Source organism: Melozone crissalis, unplaced genomic scaffold, assembly GCF_028551555.1.
Source record: "Melozone crissalis strain CALT ecotype California unplaced genomic scaffold, PUWL_Pcris_2 ptg000023l_1, whole genome shotgun sequence".
In the NCBI taxonomy this organism is placed as follows: domain Eukaryota; kingdom Metazoa; phylum Chordata; class Aves; order Passeriformes; family Passerellidae; genus Melozone; species Melozone crissalis.
The window spans coordinates 41,263,263-41,284,557 of record NW_026535801.1 but is presented as its reverse complement, the minus strand read 5'-3'; the positions used below and the strand labels follow the sequence as shown (position 1 = coordinate 41,284,557).

Here is a 21,295-nt window from a genome sequence, read left to right as displayed (position 1 = left end):
GCACACGCTCCTCAGCCACAAAGTTTCAGCGGCGGCTCCGCGCCCGCCGACCCCGCGCAGCCCCCGGCCCGGCCGGGCGTGGGGCGAAGAAGGGAAGGAGAGGAAGAGGCAGGGAGGTCTCACCCAGCGGCGGGCCCGGCCCCTCGCCTCGGGCTCCGCGCGCGGCCCAGCCCGGGCTGCTCCGGGCTCCTCCGGGCTGGGCAGGCGCGGCGGCGGGATGAGCTCACGGGAGGGGCGGCGGCAGCGCCCGCCCCCCGCGGGACGGGCTGGGGCGGAGCGGGGCCGGGCCGGAGCGCCGGGTGAGGCGCAGCGAGGCAGCGCCCGCTCGGCCGGGCCGCCCTTTCGCGAGCCGCGGTGCCGCTCCACCAACGCCGACCGCGCAGAGCCGGGCCCGGGCCCGCGCTGCTCGGAGCGCCCCGCCATCTCGCGGCCCGCCCGGCTGAGCCCTGCTCCTGGGAACCCACTGGCACCGCTCGGGGCTGGGGGCTCCTGCCCCGAGCCCCGCGCCGGTGGCCATCCACTTCCACCAAAGCAGCCTTCCGTCAGGAACACGAAAGTAATCGCGTCGGAGCTTATAAACGCTGCACACGGCAAAAGACGAGTGGAATATAAGTAGTATAAATAATAACAGCAGGTCTGGAGCAGACTGCAGAGAGAGGTTGTGGAGTCTCCCTCCACAGGTGCTTGTATTCAAGAACCGTCTGGACACAATCCTGTGCCATGTGCTCTGGGATGACCCTGATGGATCAGGGAGGTTGGACCAGATGAACCACTGCGGTCGCTTTCAAACTGACCCGTTCTGTGATTCTGTTAAGATCTCAGACTGATCCAAGTTACTTTCTGAACTGGACCACACAAGGCATTTCTGACAGCCAGATTTGAAATGCCAGGTGTAGGAGGAATAAGGAGAGTGGCCCTGCCCACAACACAGAAAAAGACAAACTGCGTCCTGGAAAGCAGCACCTTCAAAAGGGTATGGGGCTGCCATGGCAAAACCACATGACATCAGCACTGCTGCTCCAAAAGAAGTCAGTGTGTTCTTTACCTGTACAAATGAGAGATCGCAAGCACGTGTAGAGGTGGCATTACCTCTGAACGGCATTCCCAATCTATCCATCCATATTTTCCAAGATACTGAAGAATGAGAGACTGCAGAAGAAATCCACAAAACTGATCTGAAGGCTGAACATAATGCTGGGCAGCAAGAGCGTTAAAATATTTAGCTCCTCAAAAAGACATTTCAGATGGTAGCTTATGAGAAAAAACCTGAGGTGCTGGTAATTTTACTGTGGGGCACCCATGGTAACCCCAATAAGCTGTACCAAAGCAGCCACCAAAGAGCATTATCTATGGCTGGGAACGTCACACGTAGAGAGATAACTGTCTTACATCAATGGCGTTAGCATGGAAGTGCCTGGTGGTATTAACTATGTTAAGTATAACGTAGGTTTCGCAGTGGTGATCTGCATGCCATTGTTATGAGCACATCAATCAAAAACGTCAGCAGAAACATTCAGTGGATATGTTTTTCTCTCCCAACCTGAAGCTGCTTGCTTCTTCCACCCCAAGTGTCCAATATTGCAGCTCTTCCCTGCATAGAGGCCAAAGTGCTTAGCTTTGCTACACACAACCTCTACAATTTCATGTAATTAAATACAAAAAGATATCCTCCTCCCGCCAGAAAAGAAAATGGAGGGAGAAACCAAAATACATTTATAAATTAATAAGGATTTGCTGTTTTCTGTGCAAAGTCTAATTGATTTTCATATGTAATTCATCATAACAAAGCAAATATGAATTTAACTGCAAAATTACAGTGCCAGAATATTCTAGAACATTTTCTACACTATGCAAGCATTTCACAAGATGTCTTCCAATGTGTCTGTAAGGAGCACAAAGACAATCCATGTATGTGTTCAGAAAGAAGCAACAGGCCGATACACAAGTAGCACAATGTTCTCTGCAGAACATTGGCCATAACTGCCTTGTTTGGTGTCAGAAGAGCAGAGGAACTGGAGACAAAGCCCTCAGGGTGAGAAGAGCAACAGCAATAAGTGACCTTACTCCTCTTTCACTGTCACTTCACCAACTTGGTAGCTGAAGATTGGTTCCAAAACAAGGGGAGAACGCTGTATGCACCTTAGCCAGCAGCAAGTGTACAGTGTCTTTTCTCCAGTGGAGAATCCTCTTAATCACATTCTCTTCCCTACATTTTGCCACTGTGATGAGGCCTATATCTGGAAATAAAGGAACTTTCCTTCTAAGAAGAAAAGTCAAAAGTTCGGTCAGCATTTTATGATTTTGTCTTTGTGTCTGAAATCTGAGACAAGAAACTGAGATATGACTCCACTGTTGTTGGATCTATTCCTCAGCAGGCCCAGCACCAGCACTCTCTTCCTCTAGATATGAACCCAAAAGTTTTGAAATAGTACTTACAGTCAATTGGATTTAGGTCCTGCTTCACAGGAAAGCTCACAGTGGATTCTGGTGCTTCCCAATTTGTCTCAGTAGAGCAAATGCTTTTGATATCAGGAACATAAAGATTTTTGCTCCCATCAGTAGCTTCCTTCTGGGAAGTATTTAGCTCACAGCTGTTCTACTTTAACTGTTCTGCCTTCTGCTCCTTCCACTCATTTGTTCAGATGATTTATCCATTTCTAGCCACTGAAATTCTTCAGCTCTTCTTTCTTCTCACAAAGGTTATGGCTCTCCTCAGTCTCACACTTATCATGCAGGCTTCTAGTAGTTTTTTTATTTTAGGAAAACAGGAATCAGATCACACTGAAATAGAATGGCAGCAGTGTTCATTGTATTAACATATATGCTGGGAGCTAGAGAAATTCAAAATCAGACTTTTCCCCCTTTTCAGCTCAGCTTCAGTGTTATCTTAATTCATGCTTCTCATCTTAACCTACTATTCCAGTTCTTGGTTTTGGAAGGTGCTTTCAAGGAAGGTAATTCGTAAATTTCAGAGGTTTCCATTCAATGTAGATGCTTTTATCCCAGCAGATTCATTCTCATGCAACATAATAATTTGGTATTAAATCCTTAATTTACTGATTTTAAGGTAGTAGATTGTCATGATTTTAAACCCACCTGGAGATGAAACACCATGCAGCTGCTCCCTCAACCCGCTTTCTTCACCCCCACCCCAGTGGAATGTGGAGGAGAATCAAAGTAAAACTTGGATGTTGAGATAATAACAGTTTAATAACTGAAAATAAAGTACAGTACCTTCTGCACTATCTTTATTTTCTTACATTCTATCCCCCCACAATACTCACACTTCAGAGCTGTAGTAGTTCTCCTCTTCAATTCTGGAATTAATTAAACATTGGTAGACCATTATAAATGCAGTATCGGACCAAAAATTCTGCCAATAATAGAATCTAGAAATTTTTCATTAAAATTGAGCAAGAGTGGCATAATGGCCACAAGTAGAATCTGTGGCCATGTAGGACAAGAACCATAAACATACTATAAAAGTACACATTCCTCCAGCCATCTCACCAGCTGGCTGTCCTGTGCAGGCTGAGGAGGAAAGGGCAGCGACAAGGTGCAAGGAGGGAAGAGGAGGAATGACAACATGTGAAAACAAGGGTATTCAACAAGAGCAAGATTTTCCAAACCAAGAAGCGCCTTCCTGGGAACATGCTGTGGGAAATGCACCCAACAGGAACAACACGAGTATGGCAGGTGAGACTGATTAGACCTTGGGTTGTTCGTTTTTTTTTTTACATTGTAGAAATAAAGTCTTCTATCCTGGAATTACAGGCAAACTCAGGAAATTATCTGACTTATGTATGCACCGCTTACCAGGACTTTTGGGGCTGATATGGCAGGCAGAGGTTACTGTGTTAGAAATTATTTGCAGATTTATGCATACCACTTAGAGAGGAACAGGCTGAACAAGTACATCCTGGAACGCACAAAGGCTCTGAACAACAGCTAGTATTTGTTTATTAAAATTAAGTCTTGTGCTGTAGCTCCGTTTTATTGCAACTTCCCAGTCTCACCATGTGTAATTTCTTTGCCATTTCATCTGTTGCAGTTTCACACAAAATTCAGGAATCCCTTCATCTCAATTCAGGCCTTGGTCTGTTCACTCAACAGCATATCCTGTAGCTCCTGCTAGACCAGTGACAAGCTGCACAGTCCTGAATTCCCAAGCAGCTCTGTCCGGCACCACCCAGCCTAGGAGCACCAAGTGTTTAAGGGTAGAGTCTCTTCCTTGCCCCAGAGGGAACTCCTCCCTGCAGAGAAGTCCAACAGATCATGCGTGTCTCAGGCCATCAAACAGCACATGTGACATTACCAAGCTGACAAAGACAATGAACCAACCAACATGTACTGAAATCTCTTTTCACAGCTTTCATTGTCCCTTGGCTTCCCATCTCTGTAAGGTGTTTTGAGGGCTACAGCTAATAACAACTGCATATTAACCAACATTGTGTCCCTCCTATATGGTGAAACAAAGATCAGGAGCAGAAATACTTTCCTGAAATCATGTCATTCTCACTGAATGCCTACATTGTTTGAAATAGTCCACGAAAAGCCTGAAAATAGTCTTCCTGCAGAGGTTTGATTTTTCTAGCAAATCTACTGCATTTGTTCTTTATGTGCTGAATTTGGTGGCAATTCATATTTAAATAATGAAAGCTAAGTATTACAGCTTGAACTAAATAAAACAAATTCCCTGCAACAGAAGGCACAACAGCCTCATCACAGTATCATCAATGATGGTGCAAACACAACCTGGACACCACCTGACTGAGCAGGACATGGAACAGAACACTTGCCAGGATTTCCTGATCTGCAAGATTCATCTTCTAGAAGAGGAGATTGCACCTGCTCTACATTTGGCAAACGCACAAAACAAAGTTTATCAAAACTAGACCTCCTAGGTTCTTGTCTGGACCTGTTTTAATATGTGAAAGTTTTACCAGGCAGCAGCTGGAAGATCCTTTCCATTCCAGCCTGCTCTCTGGCAGGCCACGGGGCACTCCCTCAGCACCCTGCAGCAGTGTTCCACACACAGGGGAGCCCCGATGCTGCTGCAGGGCGCACCTGGATCTGTTGGGTTGGGTGGGCTGAGCCCATGCTGCAGAACTCCTGTTTGCACACAGACATGGCCTTGCCAGAAACTCAAGTTACTGAAAGTACTTAGTTCATCTCTGTGGGACTGCACAGAGCAGTGCCTAGGGCTTTCTGACAGAACTGTTCCATCCCTAGCAATCCCTGTATGACTGCCTGATTTGTGCCACAAAAGGGATTTACTACAGTTCCCTTCTACACCAAGCACATCCCTTCTCCCTGAACGTACTGCCTTAAACAGTTCAATAACATTCATACAAAGCGATGTTTATAAAGGCCTGAAGAATCAGACCCCTACAACTTTTCCCTAGTTATTGATTCTCTTCAGAATCAAAAAACATAAAGATTAGAATTCTAAAGATTTTACAAACATTCTTTGTATAGGGAGCATGTACTGGCCATCAATACATTAGAGTGCACTGTGCTAGTTTTGGCTTTGAGAGCATGGACAGTCATTTGACACATGGACAGCTTTGACTCAAGTCCTGTTTGTTCACTGACATTCATATCAGTATTCACTGCCATAGAGCCACCCTGGGGAATAGAAGTGTGCTGTAAACAATAGAAAAGCAGACTGGTTTCCAAATCCCATACCTACAACTTCAACACCCATAAAGTATATTGCTGCTGTTGTCCAGGAAAACACTGATAGTATTTCACAAGTGGCTATCAGTCAGTTAAGGAACCAGAGATAAGAAACAGTTGTCTTCAAAGGAGAAGCAGTATTTTAATTTTTTCTATTTATTCAAGCTGTAACCAAAATATTTATTGCACATGTTACTTATCACCACCTCCTGTGATCATAATTTAATCCTTCATCAAGACAAGGGTATTTACATTTGATGGGTGGATGAAAAGATGCAGACATTAGTGTTAAATAGCAACACTAACTCTGGGTAACGTTCCCAGGATCCCTTCATTTTAGAGGGAGCATCTCATATATTTGCAATAGCTTTCCACTGCAGTCATGTGGAAAGTGCACTTTGAAAAGAATCCTCATTGACTGTATAACCATTTTTTGAGTGTCACCTTTCACATTAAGCATGAAGTTAAGTATACAATTTTAGTGTACAATTTCACTACTCTGGTTATGCTTGGAGCTGAAGCATATTTAGAACATGGGTAGGATTAGGATAGGTATAGTTGGGTTCCTCTCTTGAAAGAAACAACCCAAGAAAAAATTCAGATATGCTGCAAAATGATGGATGGATCTACACACGGGAAAGCCACTCAGACTTCAATGTTTCATAGTACAACCGAATCAAGTGCAAAAGGCTCAAAATTTTCTGCCACCAAAAGGTGGGATTGTTGGTATAATATTACCCTGGTTAAACCTGTTTTTGTTATATGACTTTGGGACCACCATAATGTGGGACTAACATTTAAACTCAAGGTAGATATTACTGAAACCAAAACAATTACATCTGCCCCAGTCAAAGAGGATGAGAAAATTCAATCCCCACAAATTTTTGAAATTAGACCATGTGATCAAAAATGCAGATCAGCAACAAATGTTGTTTAATCCACCTTGGTTTCTTAAATGCATAGAACTAGTAATGCAGATTAATATTTCTACACTTAAACCAATGTGGTCACCATCCTTAAGTGCTTCCCATGCAAGACAGCTTGGCTACATGGGCAAAACACCACAAGGAACAAGATTTGTGAGTGGAACCACAGGGAGTTTTAAATTGTGCAGATGCTGAAGTACTTATAAATAACCTGAGCACAACCACAAGTGATTTAAGCAAATTGTGACACCCTCTGTGGTCTTCTCTACCAGCATTAGAAACTAATCAATGGCTCTTATCTGACACATTGCCTCAGTGGGAAAGAATCAATGGGCGAGCTCATAGTTGATCCCAGAGGCACTTGGTGCAAACCAAGGTGAAGGTTCTTTTTCTCTCAGCTACATCTGAGCTCAGTTGTGGATACAATCAACAGCAGCAGCAGCAATTTTAAGAGAAGGCGAAGATGGCACCTCCATCCACTGAACTTCAAAAAGTAATTTGGAATAATGACTGAATTTGCAACGGAATTCCAGTCTTGGTGGCATCTAGTAATTAAAATACCATCAATAGCACAGTCCTGGTACTAATCCATATAGGAGCCTCAGTGTCCATCACTCAGTCACTGCACTAGGCCTGAATCATAACCGAGCCCTACCCCAGAGAGTTTCACGTGTGCCCATGAGGAATGGCAAACGATCACTGTTAGCACATGCACTATATGGGAATAGGGACTCACTTGTGCACTAACACCAAAGCCCTGACATTCATCTCGATTCAGAATGGCGTTTGTCATTTTGAAATCCATCCTGAGGAAGCTCATGAACATGTACTTTAATATACTGGAAAACTATGTTCTTATATGAGAACAAATTGTGGCTTCCTATTTGTAAATAACCTTATTGTAGATACAGATAATTACTCTAATGTTTGTGTTCCCAATTTCACCAAAATCAATGGATGAGATTTCAATTATTCAGTTCCTGTCACATTATTATCAGCTACTGCAGTATAGTTATATGCTGATCCCCTGTTGGGATGAATCTCACTTGAGTAAGAAAATTATTATAGCCGGATGATCTGCATCAACTGCTGAAACAAGTTCAGAAGAATGGATAAAATACTTTGATTACTGTCCATCGTGATGCAGAAAGCACACAAGGGCTGGAACAAGTGAAAAGTGTCCTACCACAGGGGTGGTAGGACACTTTTCAGATGGTCACTAACCATCACTACAGGGAGTTTAAATGAGATGCCTTACCTTGTTGCTCTCCTAATACTAACCCTATCATGCTTTGTCTTAATTGTAGCACTATGTATTTGCATTTGGGAAATTATGAAGTAATTGATTTACCTGTCAGCCCCATGATTCTTTTCAGGAAAATATGTGACAGTTCCAAAGTGAGACTTATGATATGTATAAGAAGCATCATAAGTACAGAAGTGGGGAACTGATGAATAACAGGAACAAAGTTCCAAATAATAAGACAGAGAACAAAGCAGTTAAGCAATGGGAGCAACAGCCACAGAAATGTAGAAAACAGAAAATTGATGTCCTATGTCCTTGAAGGGGAGGAAATAAAAAGATCACACCCTTTTTATTCAGGACCTTACATGATGGGCCAACAAACCTCCAGGTCTGACTGCTTCTGTGGTGAGAACTTGCCCTTGCCATGAACTTTCCTCATAGGATTATAATTATAATAGTAAAAGCCACATCTCTAGCTCAGCCCCCTCTGCCCACCAAGAGCCCACTGCTCACTGAGCACATACCACGACTTCTTGGGCACTATACCTTGAGACTGAAACAGAGAGAAACTTCACTGCGTGGTTAAGTTGCTGTTAGCAAGATCTGCTCGGCCTGAGACTGTAACCTATAGGTGTGCCTGCCTTGGTCATGTCTCTGATAATTCACCACCCAGCACCCCTTTCTGCACACAACTGTAAACAGATCAAAAACCTCCACTCTCTGTGGGGATCAATTTCTTGCACACCAAAAGGGTCAAAGAATCAGTTTTGTGACAATATTCTTCTGCAATCACTACCTTAGAAAAAAAAAAAAGGTCAAATTCTGAGTCAGTGCAGCTCCACAACCAACTCCCAACAGCAGGACAGTATTATCCCCTGGCTCTATTGTCCCTGCTGTCACTGCAAGCAGGTCATGGCTCAAGGACATTGCCTGGACTGGGATTTACACTTGTTCCTCCCCATTTTTAAGCTTGACCCTTCATGATCGTACTACTGCCAGGCAGTGCCAAGTCTCATACACCATTCTAGCAAGTCCAAACTCCAGTCACAGCATTCTCTGCACCTTGGCTCCTCCCTGCTACCTGCCCTCCTATGCCAAGGGTCCAGCTCCAAGTCAGGCAATTCTTTCATTTATCCACCCCAGCCCCAAACAGGTTCAAACAGACTGTTTCCACTCAGTTCTTCCTGCTTGCTGGATCTCTGCAGAGGAGCTGGTTTTCTTACAGAAAGAAATGCAAACAAAAAATACTTCTTTCATTGCACAGAAATCCTTCACAGGACTTTGTGAATTACTTATCATGCAGTAAGCCTCAGGCCTGCATTCAGCATGGAAAACCTCAGGCTCAATTGAAAGAAGCCCCATGTCTCTCAGTCATGCTTTCTTAGAATCAAGTTCACATCAGCTTTGCTACATTAAACTAAAGAAAACCCCAAAACAATAAGGCTGACAGTTCCCATTCCTTCACTCAAAACTCACACAGTAATTGAAACTTAGACTTTTTGGCATTGAGTAATTACTACATACCAGTAACACCAAGTTAGACAGAAGCCATGATATTGTAATAAATCCTGAGTACATTTAGTAACTCTTCTCATATTTTATTGTCAGTAACAGAAACACAGCAAGAAACAAGGCACACAACTTTTGAGCACTTCACCACAGTGTGCTAAGTGCTATATAGAATAGAAACTCACTTTTAAGTAAACATAAGTGCTTTACTGATTATCTTAACATTTCCTTGGCTGTTGAATAATGTAAATTCTTTTAGGCAGTATGAACTTCTCCAAGGTAGGTTGTGGCTTTTGGTGAGCCACTTGTAATGTTGCTGCATGGATTTTGTGGCTCATCTGTAACATTAAAGGGGGGAGAAAAAAGTTGTGATAGAATACAGATTTTCAGCTATTCTCTTTCTAAATTTTATCCTATTAAAGTAGTTTAAAAGGAGCAGTAAAACCTAAACCCACAAAAAGTTCAAGTGATCAATACACAGAACTCATGGTAACTTGGTACATTTAGTTATAATTTCTGTTTTCAAAGTCATATTAGTCTGACTACCTTTAGGGAATTTTTGATTTTTTTTCTTCCCTTATTTGGTAGCTCATAGAATGAGCTTCCAAGATAAAGAAAACACAGCAAATAATCAGTATGTCAGAGTTAACAGTAAGTTGAATCAAATTCTTATTTTCCCAGGTTCAAAATCATAATTATTACAGTAACTAACTATCACATTCTAAAGTAGCAAGGAAGTTTCATATACAAGATTGTGGAAACCAGGAGGAGAAGAAATGGTGGGTCAGAACAGAGGGGATGAGGACAGGTGGAAGAGAAGGAGGATGAGTTGTATCTGTTCTTCATTAAAAAGTCTGAACAAAAATTCAAGATTTACAGGCTAAATCTATAAATACAACTGTTGATAAAAGGTTTGTGTTGAAATTATGCAAGTGATGTTTTACTGAGCTCTAGGGATGAGGAACTCTTGTAGGCTTCAGAGTCTGAACATTGCAAGCGTGTAACAAAGAGATGACAGCTGTCAGATCTTCATATTACTATGCAAACCAAAGAGCTGCTTGTGAAATCAGCTCTTCCAAAGGGCAGGTGTAAGTCTGCCCCAACAGCCTAACAAGACACAGGACAGGAGCTGTATGCATGTGATAAACAGAAGGGTCTATCAACAGCTGTGGGATACAAGATTTTACAGGATCCCATAGTATTCCTAAGGGAGAAGTCAAAAGGTGCTTGACTGAGTGATTTCAGGCCTCAGCTGGAACAGCAAGATGTGGGGCAGCAGTAGGACATGCTGTGGCTGTTGTCTCGGGGATCATTCCCAGAGCAGGACACTGGATCACCATCCTGGTGTCCCCTGCACCTGCCAGTCATGCCACCCACCTCCCTCAAGCAGCTCTTATTTCTGCTGGACCCTTATAGAAGCTGATAAAGCACTGAAGACAAGGTTTTGCTCTGCACTGTAATCCCAGCTTGGCCAGACACTTAGATGCCGCTGGTAATTCTCCCCCACATTTCACTAGAGCTAGTGCACTGTGCCACGTCCCAAGCAGGACACAGCTCTCTGCCTGGCTGTGCTTCTCTGCACAGGGGAGCACAACTACCCAGGGCACGTTGCAGTAACTAGGAGTGGAATCGGTAAGGAGATTAGCCCAGGTACTTTTCAGCCATCTAGCAGCTCAGCCACACAACCACTACAAAAATAGGTTATCCCAAGAACATTTAGTGCCAGATGAAACACCTGCAACTACCAGATACCAGTTTAAGGAAATTTCACTTTTTAACATTTTTTCCTGTTTAGATTTATAAAGAAACCCTGACTTTTCTTTCAGACTTACTTTGTTCAGTGCTTCTGCTACCAAGACTCCCATGTTCTGAGGTTTTGTAAAACTGACAATAGCACTGTAAAGCAGAAAAAAAATATTTAGCATTTCCATCTCACAAAAACACACAAGCATTTGTCACTTTCATTTTCCAGACTTAAAACAAAACATTTTGCAATATAAATTTAGGATTTGGAGCTAAATCTTTTCATCACGTTAAAAACTATGTCATATCAAAAAAGGCATGCTGTTTCAGAATGGAACAGCAGAAAATCTATGACAGGCTCATATTTTTATTCAGATATACAAGAAACTGTATATGAAATATCCTTGAATATCTCAAAAGGAATTTTTTTGTACACTGTGAAATAACTTCTCAGAAGCTGAGCAGTTATATCCTAATCCACAAAACATTTTCTTGATTCCAATCTAGACCCATGAAAAAAAACTTACCCTCTGCTTTTGGAATGTTTCCTTTCACAGCAACTATTTGTCAGGCAAGAGCTTTTTTTTCACAAGATTACCCTATTAACTTCTCCACATTCCAATGAATATGTTACCATGTTATTTTTCCATGTTACCAATATTCCACACCTAAACAATCTGTGGATATGAAACTATTTACTTCAGCAACAGAAAGAACTTCAGATGGCACATTCTTCTGATGGTACCATTATATCCACTGACACATCTGTAGCTTAAAATGGAGTAGGGAAAAATCATTATAAACCCCAAATACCATAAATGTGACTCTTGAAAAAGCAGATATTGCTTAAGTTAATGATTCTGTGGATTAGGCAAGGCATTTCCTACTGACATTTCAATTCAGCAATTGACAGTTTGCTACAGTGACAAATATGTTATTTAAGATCTGTTTATACCATTAGGTAACTATGTCTATGGAGAGGACAGCTGCAAAATTACACCCAGACAATTGGCAACAAGTGAAAATAAAAAGCTTCTAATCCCAGAAGAAAACAACAACAACAAAAAATTTCAGGAACATCATAAATCATTCAAATTTTACTGTCATATCCTTATTTTGGTTAATTTAACTTTTTGTTAAGTGACATTTAAGAAAAGTGCAGGTATTTAGGAAAAATGTTCAGTCTTTGAAAAAGCTGCAAGAAAATACTTATTTTAATGATCACATCAACTGGTGGCTGTTATTTTACTCAAAATAGAAGTATGCCTTCATTTTTAGGGCAAAACAGCTTGGTTAACCTTATAAAGTAGCAAACAGCAAAAGCCAAATTAGATCTTAGATTGAAATAGGGGGTATAGCCTATACAGGAGATAAGACTCTTCCTCAGGCGAGTTGATGTGGGTTTAATTTCCTTGAGAATGTGGACAGCCTGAAGTTCATTCCTATTTCACTGGAAACTGTTTGACCATTCCTTTATTAGGCACAGGTATGTAATACATTGTTTTAGTTTCTGTTCCATAAAACATGACAATAGATATGAGATTCAGCCTTTGCCTTTCATTGCAAGGCACTATCCTTGGGTTTTGAAGTTGTTGGGTTTTGGGGTTTTTTAAGTCAATACTTATTTCAATATCAGTATTATTTTATCTACCAATTGTACAAGATAATTTAAGAATTAAACTCTTGTAGAATAAGAGTTTTCTTTGTTTTCAAGATCATTACCCATGAACTTGAGCTACAGGACAGGGGGGGAACAGGCCCTGCATTGTAATACCTTGACTTTTCTTTTCCTGGAAGTTTAGCATTTTTCTCAACAGGTCCATTTTCTTGCTTTTTAGACACTCTCATACCTCCAGCTTTAACTGCAAGAAGAAAGTGAAATGTAAGTAAAAACACCTACAGAACTACATACCACATTACATACACAAGAAGAGAATAATTTTACCCAGGATAACCATTAACCAGAAATCATCTTTCAGTATTTTGCTCCATGCTTTACTTGTACACACACTTACACAGGAGTAGCCAAAGAGATGCAGCAAAGGCTTCAAAATTCTGTGTCACAGCAGACTCAAATCAACTTCCAGATACCATAAATCAGGAAATCAAGAGGGGTTTCAGGCACCACTAACTATATTAAACCTCAACACCTTACTATGTTAATATGCATTCTTCCCCAGAAACTATTACATCTCCGATTTGTATTTTAAAAACAAAAAAGAAAAACGAACACCCTCTGAACACTTTCAGGTTTTTGAACAATGTGACTTACAGCAATAAGGGCTTCATGATCAGTTCAGGATATCCCAGAATAAATTTAATAATGCAGATAACAACCAGATGTATACTCATCTTGTACTTGTGTTCCAACATGTTTAATTATATTTTATTAACATATCTGCCAATCACAAAACCAATTAGTACTAATTAAGCTACAGGCGACCTAACAACAACAATTTAAGTTCTGAGGCATATCTGAAAATTGAATTCTGAGCTAAGAACACATAAAGTTATCTAAAACATTCTCTTGAAAGAAATACTTTTTCCCTCTTCAGGAGAGCATTTTAAGTTTTAAAACTGTAAGTAAGAAAGAAAAACCTTAGTGTTCTTTTCTCATCCTGTTTAGCAGGTTGCTTCACCTCTCAGCAAGACTCCTATTCTGATAGTGAACAATCAAGGCTAGAGTTTTAATTTGAGGGAAGGAGAGAATAGGGAAAGGTTTCTAGAATTACTTAACCAGCAAGCATGAGAAATGCATTTGTATCCATCTGTAACTAATGCCCATTTTCTACCAAATCTGACTCCTGACCATGTATTTCCTGGTTGCAGGTTTAATTTTAGAAACAAAAATTCTCCCTCAGTCATGTCCATGGCAGCTTTATAAGACCAGAGTTATGCTATAGCTAGACTTGGCTTTTCTCTCTTCCTAAAATGACATACATACAGTTAATTATACTGCTGCATAAGCAGCAAATTCTTTGCCCAGCCATCTTACAAATACACTGGAGATGTAGACTGAACCTAGTCCTTCTGGCAGCCTAACTGCAAAATTAAAAGTATCTGAAATGGAAATTTCAACCGTTTGGTTCCAAGTATCTACCAGCAAAGAGAACTGAGACTCTAAATACCCTCAGCTTACAAGGTGTGAAACTCTTCCTTGTCTTTGAGGCATCTTCAAACTAAAATGACAAAGCACGTTAAAAAAAACACCCAAACTAAACAACCACAAACCAAATATCAACAACAAACCAGACCACACACAAAAAAAGCGCCCTGGCATCTTTCAAGATCTCAGAAATCGTCTCAACATAATTTCTCTTTATATAAATTCACCCAGAACACAACACAGGTTATCCCAAGTGTTCTCCCACACACTGACAGGCTCTCATCTTTTTAGGAACCAGTCAAACCACAAACAGGAAAACCACTAAAATTTTAGAATTAGGTAAAAAAAATGTAACTGAACCTAGACCTGCAGCTTTATGTTTGGGACCTTCCCTCACGTGCAGGATTGGCAATTTCTAGATACAAGCATTGTTTTTAGTTTTAATTTAGCAGGGCAAGGAGATCCAGACAGAAGCAGACATTTTAACACTATGAGGCTTTACACAAAACACAAGGGGAGCTAGACAAGGAGGAGAGAAATACCCAGCGTGGGAAGAGATACTGAAACATGGACAGTCTGGAATTATGTCTATTACCACTAGGCCCACAAAACAATGTTATCTGTAGTGATTAAACATAACCCGTGTTCCTTTCCATCTCTGCACTGACTTGGAAGTAGCCACTAGGAACAGCTGTCCCACCTGTTCACACACATCCATGGTGGGGGAAGAGTTAAACATAGATGCATCTAGGATGCACCACAAAGCTGTTTTGAAATTTGCTTTCCAAAGCAATATAGAGCTATGGCAAATTTTAATACAGAGTTCAATTTTGTGATTTTTATAAGTGACCTGTTAGCCATGTAATCCAACAGTTAAGTGACAAAATCTTTACTAATTTCCATTTTTAAAAGACCATGCATTTTTAAAATAAAACAAGAAAGTAAGGAGGTACACTCCTTTTTATGCTCCCCTCTCAAAAAAAAAAAAAAAACAAAAAAAACCAAAAAACCAAACCAACAAAAAACTAACAACAGCAAAAAAAACCCCAAAAACATAAAAACAAACCCAAGAGAAAACAAAGCTTGGCTGAATACTGGTCAGAATAAACCACTTACTCTGCTACCTCCACCCCTCGGCCAAGCTGGGCCCCACTGCAGTCACACATAAGCTTCACCAAGACTTGCTTGGAGACTTGCAAGTCTGCAAGTTGCAGAATACTATCATGCAAGTTCAGAAAGACCAGTACCTGCTGCAGGTCACTGACTGCAGCAGTTTAAAGCCCCTTTCAGGTACAGCTCAACTGTCCCTGCCACACACACTAAAGTCCAGGAATGGACTAGAGACAAGATGAAAAATTTATTTACATCCCAAATTCATGTAAAAGTATGCTAAAAAACCCTCCAAACAAAAATACTTCCAAGAAAACAAAACCATTCTATGGGGTACAGGGAGACAGACAAGTATGTGCTCCTCAGGCACTAACTGCTCCTAATAAACCGAGGGGAAGTCCCAACTAGTTTAAAGCCTTGTAGTGATGGTTCCTCAAGTATCAAAGGCTGAGCCTGCAGTGGCTGTCCCTGCAGTGACTATCTCCCAGCTCCAAAGGCTGAGCCTGCAACATCTCTGCGTGTGCCCCAGAACAGGCACACAGGGACACGGCTCACTCACTGGTGCGTGAGAGACAGCTCCGCACAGCTCCTGGCATGGCCCAGGAGCTGCTCACATTGTGTGCATTTACACGCTCCCCTAACAAACACAGGCGCTACTACACTCACCACTACGTCCTTAAAATAGCAGTACTACATCCTTAGAGCCGCCACACAGACAGAGCGGCGGCTGGAACAGCACGCTCGAAAGCTTCCTCACACAGCGATCTATCTCGGGGGGGTGGGGGGGGGGGGCTTGGTGGAAGGGAAGTAAGTTCTTCACCTTACTACAGGAGGAGGGGGATACGGCTGCAACATTAAACACAGACATTAAACATGGACACCCATTTCTCTCGCTACATCTCAATAACGCCCGAACACCGAGCGGCGCCAGCCGCACACACGCCGACCGAGCGCACCCGTGATGGGGCGGTGCGGGACCTGCTGGGAAGAGCGGGCCGCGCACCACAGACTCGCCTCCCCAATTCCCGGTCCTCTCCGCGGAGCAGCTGCATCTGTGATCTGTGTGGGACAGTGCGGCGGCAGAGCCCCCCACACCGCGCCCGGAGCGGCCCCGGCCCCTACCTGCGGGAGGGCGGCGGCCCGGCGGGACACTCTTCCTCAGCGCCATGGCGGAACCGGGAGCGCCGGGAACCAAGCGGGGCAGGCCAGGGCAGGACCACGGAACCGCGCAGGAAACCGCGCACCGACCCGAGCGGCAGCGCCTTCGGCGGTTCGGAGCGCTTGGGGTGGGGCGGGGCGGGGTGGGGCGGTACGAAGCCGATAGTGAGGGGCGGGAAGCGCTCTGAAGGGAGGTGTGAGAGGCGGAGCCGTGTGAGGGCAGGTGAGAGAGGCGGGGAGCGGCGTGAGGGCGGGAAGCGGGATGAGGGCGGTGTGAGAGGCGGTGTGAGAGGCGGGGAACAGCGTGAGGGCAGGTGAGAGAGGCGGGAAGCGGCGTGAGGGACGGCGTGAGGGGCGGGGAGCCCTGTGAGGGGCGGGACTTTTAAAAACGTTGCTAAAGAGTCAAAGAACTTGATTTAGTGAGGTAAATCTCACCCGCTTCAATCAGTAGTATCTGCTTGAGACAAGCAAAACATTGTCATTCATATAGTCTCTTTTAAAAAATCCATGACCTTAACAAACGTTGACGTTTTACGCAGCATGTTAGAAACACAAAACCAGAAAGTAGATACAGCTAATCTGGAATTATTTACTGTATAAACTCCTCAACATTTTCATTTTCGGTATTTAAAATGACCAAAAAAAAACAAAAAAAAAAAAAAAAAAGGAAGGAATTATCTATAATGTTTACCATCTATGTTGTAAATTATACTGCGGATGAAGAAATCTTCATCACAAAAGTTGTCAGTCAGTTGTCAGTTTCTGGAAGCAGTCAGTGGCTGTAAGGTTTTGTATTACTATCCCGGTGCCGCCGGGTCTCCAGAGGGATGTGGCGGGTGCCGGGCAGGTGTGAGGCGGAAGGCGCATCCATCCCACGGCGTTCTCACAGCGTTCCGAGGGGATGTGCGTGCCCCGGGGAGGGAGCGCTGCCGGCGCCGGCCCTTGCAGCGGCGCCTCTGCTGCGCTCGGCTGTGCTGCGCTCGGCTGTGCTGCGCTCGGCGGCTGCAGGCGGCGGCTGCGGGCGCGCTGCTCGCGGTGCCCGCCGAGGGAGGGCGGCCCTGCCCGTACTGCCGCGGGCCAGGCTGGGCTGAGCTGCAGGCAGCTGCTGCAACCATCACGCATAATGTCAAAAAGATTTTCCTAGACTGCTGTAAACACGTTCTGCTTTGCTGTGCTAAAGCACTTAATCACAAAAATTTGCTCTTTTAGGGATTCTGAAAGCAAAACAGGAAAGAAGAAAAAAAAATTGTTAAGTCTCATGATTTATTTGGAATTGTCTTATTATTGGATGTCAATGATTAAAAAAAAGGACAGAGGGAATGTAAAAATAGGATGTGTTTAAGTCGAATCTGAAGAAAGGGGAAATGAAGTAAAAAAAAATGGAAGACAAAATAGACTAAGAAGCCAGTAGGTATTTACAGCACAACAACCACCTTATGAGTGAATGAACCACCTTATGAATTTTCATCTTTAAAGCAGAAAAAATGAAAGGACATCCAGTCTAAACTAGATCTCTCTGATATTTCATTCTGTATGTATGAGGCAGGAAATAGTTTTGAAATGCAGCAATTTCCTCCCTAGAAAAGCAACTTACTTTGCAAATATTAAAGTTGATAGTGCTGCAAATCTCTGTCCATAAGCATTGAGCCTGAAGTGGATGATGGCAATTTTGATTGGGAAAATAAATTCTTTCAGGTAAAATGATCGGCAGGAGAGAGAACAAAAGAACCCTACTCTGAAGGAGTTGGCCAGGAGTAAGGGGTTTTGATATTCATGTTTCTCTGCCTCAGCAGAGAAATACTGATTTTTTCAGTTTGTTTACCTGAGCTGTTTGTTACTGCACAGATTGGAGAGGTGAAATTTCATTACTTACCACATAAGGCAGTCATGTAGTGCAGCTTTGGTGTGCTGCCTAAAACATTAATAATGATAAGGTTTAGTGCCATTGTACATCTGTTCTAGGAATTCTTGGGACAAGCATGGGAACTTGGTTTAAATAAGAAATTTTAAGTTCATGTTGACTTCCTACCATATTAAATATAATATGCCATTTCTTTTTTTCTTTTTCTTCTACCCTCTTTACTTAATTTCCTTTGTCACTTGGTATATCTTTAAATCAGAAGCTGTTGTGAAGTGAAACCATATTTATATAGTACTTTTTGGTGCACCTAAGTCTTGACAGGCAGCCCTTGGCATGACCTCAACAATGCCACTGTGCCAGCTTGGATTTGTAAACCTGACTTTATGTAATGATTTCATTTATTTAGACTTTTTACCTGTTGGAAATTGTTAGACTGGTTTGTCTGGGTGAGAAGAATTAGCAAGAAAATAATCCTTCTGTGGCCGTGGGATAGTGCAGTTGAAATCCCTTGCTTTTCCTGCCATCCTCAGTCCCATTTCCCAATCACATAAATACCAAACTTCAGCGATGTTCATCTGCTGCTGGGGATAGATTTATTTTAATTATAGTAATTTGTAAATGACTGAATTAAAAATGAGTTTATATTGTAATGGTTCTATATATTTTCAGAATGTGTTTTTTTTCCTAACAGAGGCAGATGTGGGAAAGCCTGGGGACAGACACAGAATTTTAACTGTGATAAAGAGACAACAGTCTTTTAAATTTTCCTGAGTAGTGCTCTCAGCATCTCTCAAATTCCTGGAAATTTCTCCTTTATAATCTACGTTCTACAGGCAGGTTATTAGTCGATTGCAAAGTTTGAAAAGTCACTTGGCAGGAACAGAAATCACTATGCTCCCAAGCAGACTGTCTGTTCTAATCCAACTAACAGCTATTAGCATAATTATACCCCAGTGTCTTGGGATGACAACCAGACATAGCCCACATCTAAAACAAGCACTTAGCACGCAGACATATGGAACACCTTCCTCATGTGTCATATTTTAAATCACATCTCTCTGTTGTTAAGATCTATTGCTCATGACTCTGCAGTATTTTCCCTTCTCTGTCTTATTCCCAGTATTTCTTGTTTTAAAATGTCAGAATTACTAAGTTGTGGCTACTGATACAAACCAATACTGGTTTTAAATCTGGCAACTGAATGGTGAAATACCACTGCTGCTTTCTTAAAGTCAATGACAAGTAGGCAATACCTTTTTCAGATGGGACAATATAGCTGGTTTTAGATGCTCCAGGAGCCCAATGGAGACAACAAATATTCTGGGGCAGGTATATAGCACTTTTTTGTTTTGTTTTGTTTTTTGTTTATCATGCTTTAATTTCCCCCACCTTTGGTTTTATTTTTCTGTTCAGCACAAAGTTAATAATATTATGAGAGATCATTTGTGTTAAGTGTCTAAAGCAAGGAGAAGTAAAGGCAGATGTTTTCAGTGGGGTTTGTACTGATATAATTTTTCACTAGTGCATGTAGTATATATTTGATAAAATCTGGAGGATATGTCTGGCTTCACATCTGTAAATCTTGCCTGTTTCTTGTAGGAAACCTGACAAGTTCAGGTCTTGGTTCTGATCTGGATGCTGGTTGTTTCTCAGACCATAGGAGAAAAAGAAGTCTCCAGCCTGGAAGGTAAAGGGCAACATCATTAAGCAGAGGAACCTTACTGGCTAATTTTAATAATTGATTTTTTTTTAATTTTCCCCACAGAAGGACTAAAAAGATATACTTTTGTCATCATATGTTTTATCCACCTAAGTGCCCGTGTTTAAAAAGTATTACTGGGCAGTGGAATAAGTGAGTGAATTCTAAAGAATTAGGTTGCAACACACAGACAGAGGCCATTTCATCTTAATGGAGATCAGTTTCTTCTCAGAGTGCGATTGCTTTTTGCCAATGAATAGTTCATTCCACAATCTTTCTGACTTTGAGAGCTAGCTGAAAATTAGCACGTTACATAGCCTGCTACTTGTCTGATTCTTTCAGGCACGATTCATATAACGTGGGACAGACCAGAAGGTGATGTTTCATACAAGAGAACGGTAGGTATAGCAGTATTTACTAGTGTCTGGGGTGCCCTGAAGCAGTAAGGAGATATGGTGCCTGATATCATTGGCCTGCTCTAGGACTAGCACTGGTCAGTGAACCAGCTGACCCTGCCAAGCTGATCCAGCCCTTTGGATGGCTGCAGAAGTGCTACTGCTGCAGCCTCCCCAAGGGACCCCTGCTTTGTTTTACACAGCACTATCAATTTCTACTGGCGTGACAATGAGTCCACTATGGCTGCACACTAAATCTTGTGATGTAATTACCAACTCTACTCTGAACTAAAATGCCATTAACCAAGCCAAATAAATATTATTTTTTTTTGATGGGATAAAAACCTTAATAAGAGCAAAAAGAAAACTCAGTATTTTTTGAAAATGCATGCATTTTAAACTAGTGAATGCCCTATAAGTTGTATCCATCTCAATACAAAATATTTAGAATCTCTAATAAAGTATGGATGTCTTTGGATAACAGACCTCATGAATATTATGTTGATGCTAATTGTGAGCAAATGAAGAACCATTCTGCTGATTTCTGCCTTCCAGGCAGACAGTCACTTAGCCCCCCTCCATGGCAGTGTTTCGAGAGGTTTCCAAGTGGGGCAGCCAGCACCGAGTCCCTCCCTTACCTCTACCTGATGGCCACAAATGAATCCCTGCACTCTGTGTTGGGAAATGACCAATCTTCCAGCACATCTCTGTGACAGCTTTCCCCTTGTGCCTGCTGTTGTTGACAGCTACAGGAATCTACTTGTAGCTACAAAGTCATGTTTGCCTTGTTTTTCAAAAAGATTATTCATGTTTATGTTACCTTTTGTGAGTGTTAGTCTTCGATACAGTAACTGAAATGAAGA

The 21,295-nt window shown here is 42.2% G+C and overlaps 2 protein-coding genes across 5 annotated transcripts in view; both read right to left on the bottom strand.

Annotated features, from left to right (window-relative positions):
- TANC1 (tetratricopeptide repeat, ankyrin repeat and coiled-coil containing 1) overlaps window positions 1–201 on the bottom strand; it is a 61,882-nt gene extending 61,681 nt beyond the window's left edge. For all 3 annotated transcript variants that reach the window (XM_054278536.1, XM_054278537.1, XM_054278538.1), the window contains exon 1: window positions 124–201. The gene's annotated coding sequence lies outside the window, so the exon portion shown is untranslated. The remainder of the gene's footprint in view (window positions 1–123) is intronic.
- A 9,242-nt stretch (window positions 202–9,443) lies between these two features.
- On the bottom strand, window positions 9,444–16,594 carry DAPL1 (death associated protein like 1). 2 transcript variants are annotated; one of them, XM_054278540.1, is made up of 4 exons: window positions 16,442–16,594; window positions 12,878–12,965; window positions 11,193–11,256; window positions 9,444–9,698 (listed from the first exon to the last, which is right to left on the bottom strand). In XM_054278540.1, the coding sequence occupies exons 1-4, from the start codon at window positions 16,485–16,487 to the stop codon at window positions 9,579–9,581; spliced, it is 318 nt and encodes a 105-aa protein (XP_054134515.1). In that variant the 5' UTR covers window positions 16,488–16,594; the 3' UTR covers window positions 9,444–9,578. The 2 variants fall into 2 exon arrangements, with proteins under 2 accessions (XP_054134515.1, XP_054134516.1); XM_054278541.1 differs by lacking the exon at window positions 9,444–9,698 and adding an exon at window positions 10,360–10,467.
- Between the last annotated feature and the right edge of the window lie 4,701 nt (window positions 16,595–21,295).

Excerpts from the sequence above, each read along its gene's own strand:
- DAPL1 (XM_054278540.1), bottom strand. The coding sequence starts at position 16,487 with ATGGCGCTGAGGAAGAGTGTCCCGCCGGGCCGCCGCCCTCCCGCAG. Across the intron at positions 12,966-16,441 it reads GGGCCGCCGCCCTCCCGCAG|TTAAAGCTGGAGGTATGAGA; the intron begins GTAGGGGCCGGG and ends TTCTTCTTGCAG. Across the intron at positions 9,699-11,192 it reads TAGCAGAAGCACTGAACAAA|ATGAGCCACAAAATCCATGC; the intron begins GTAAGTCTGAAA and ends TTAATGTTACAG.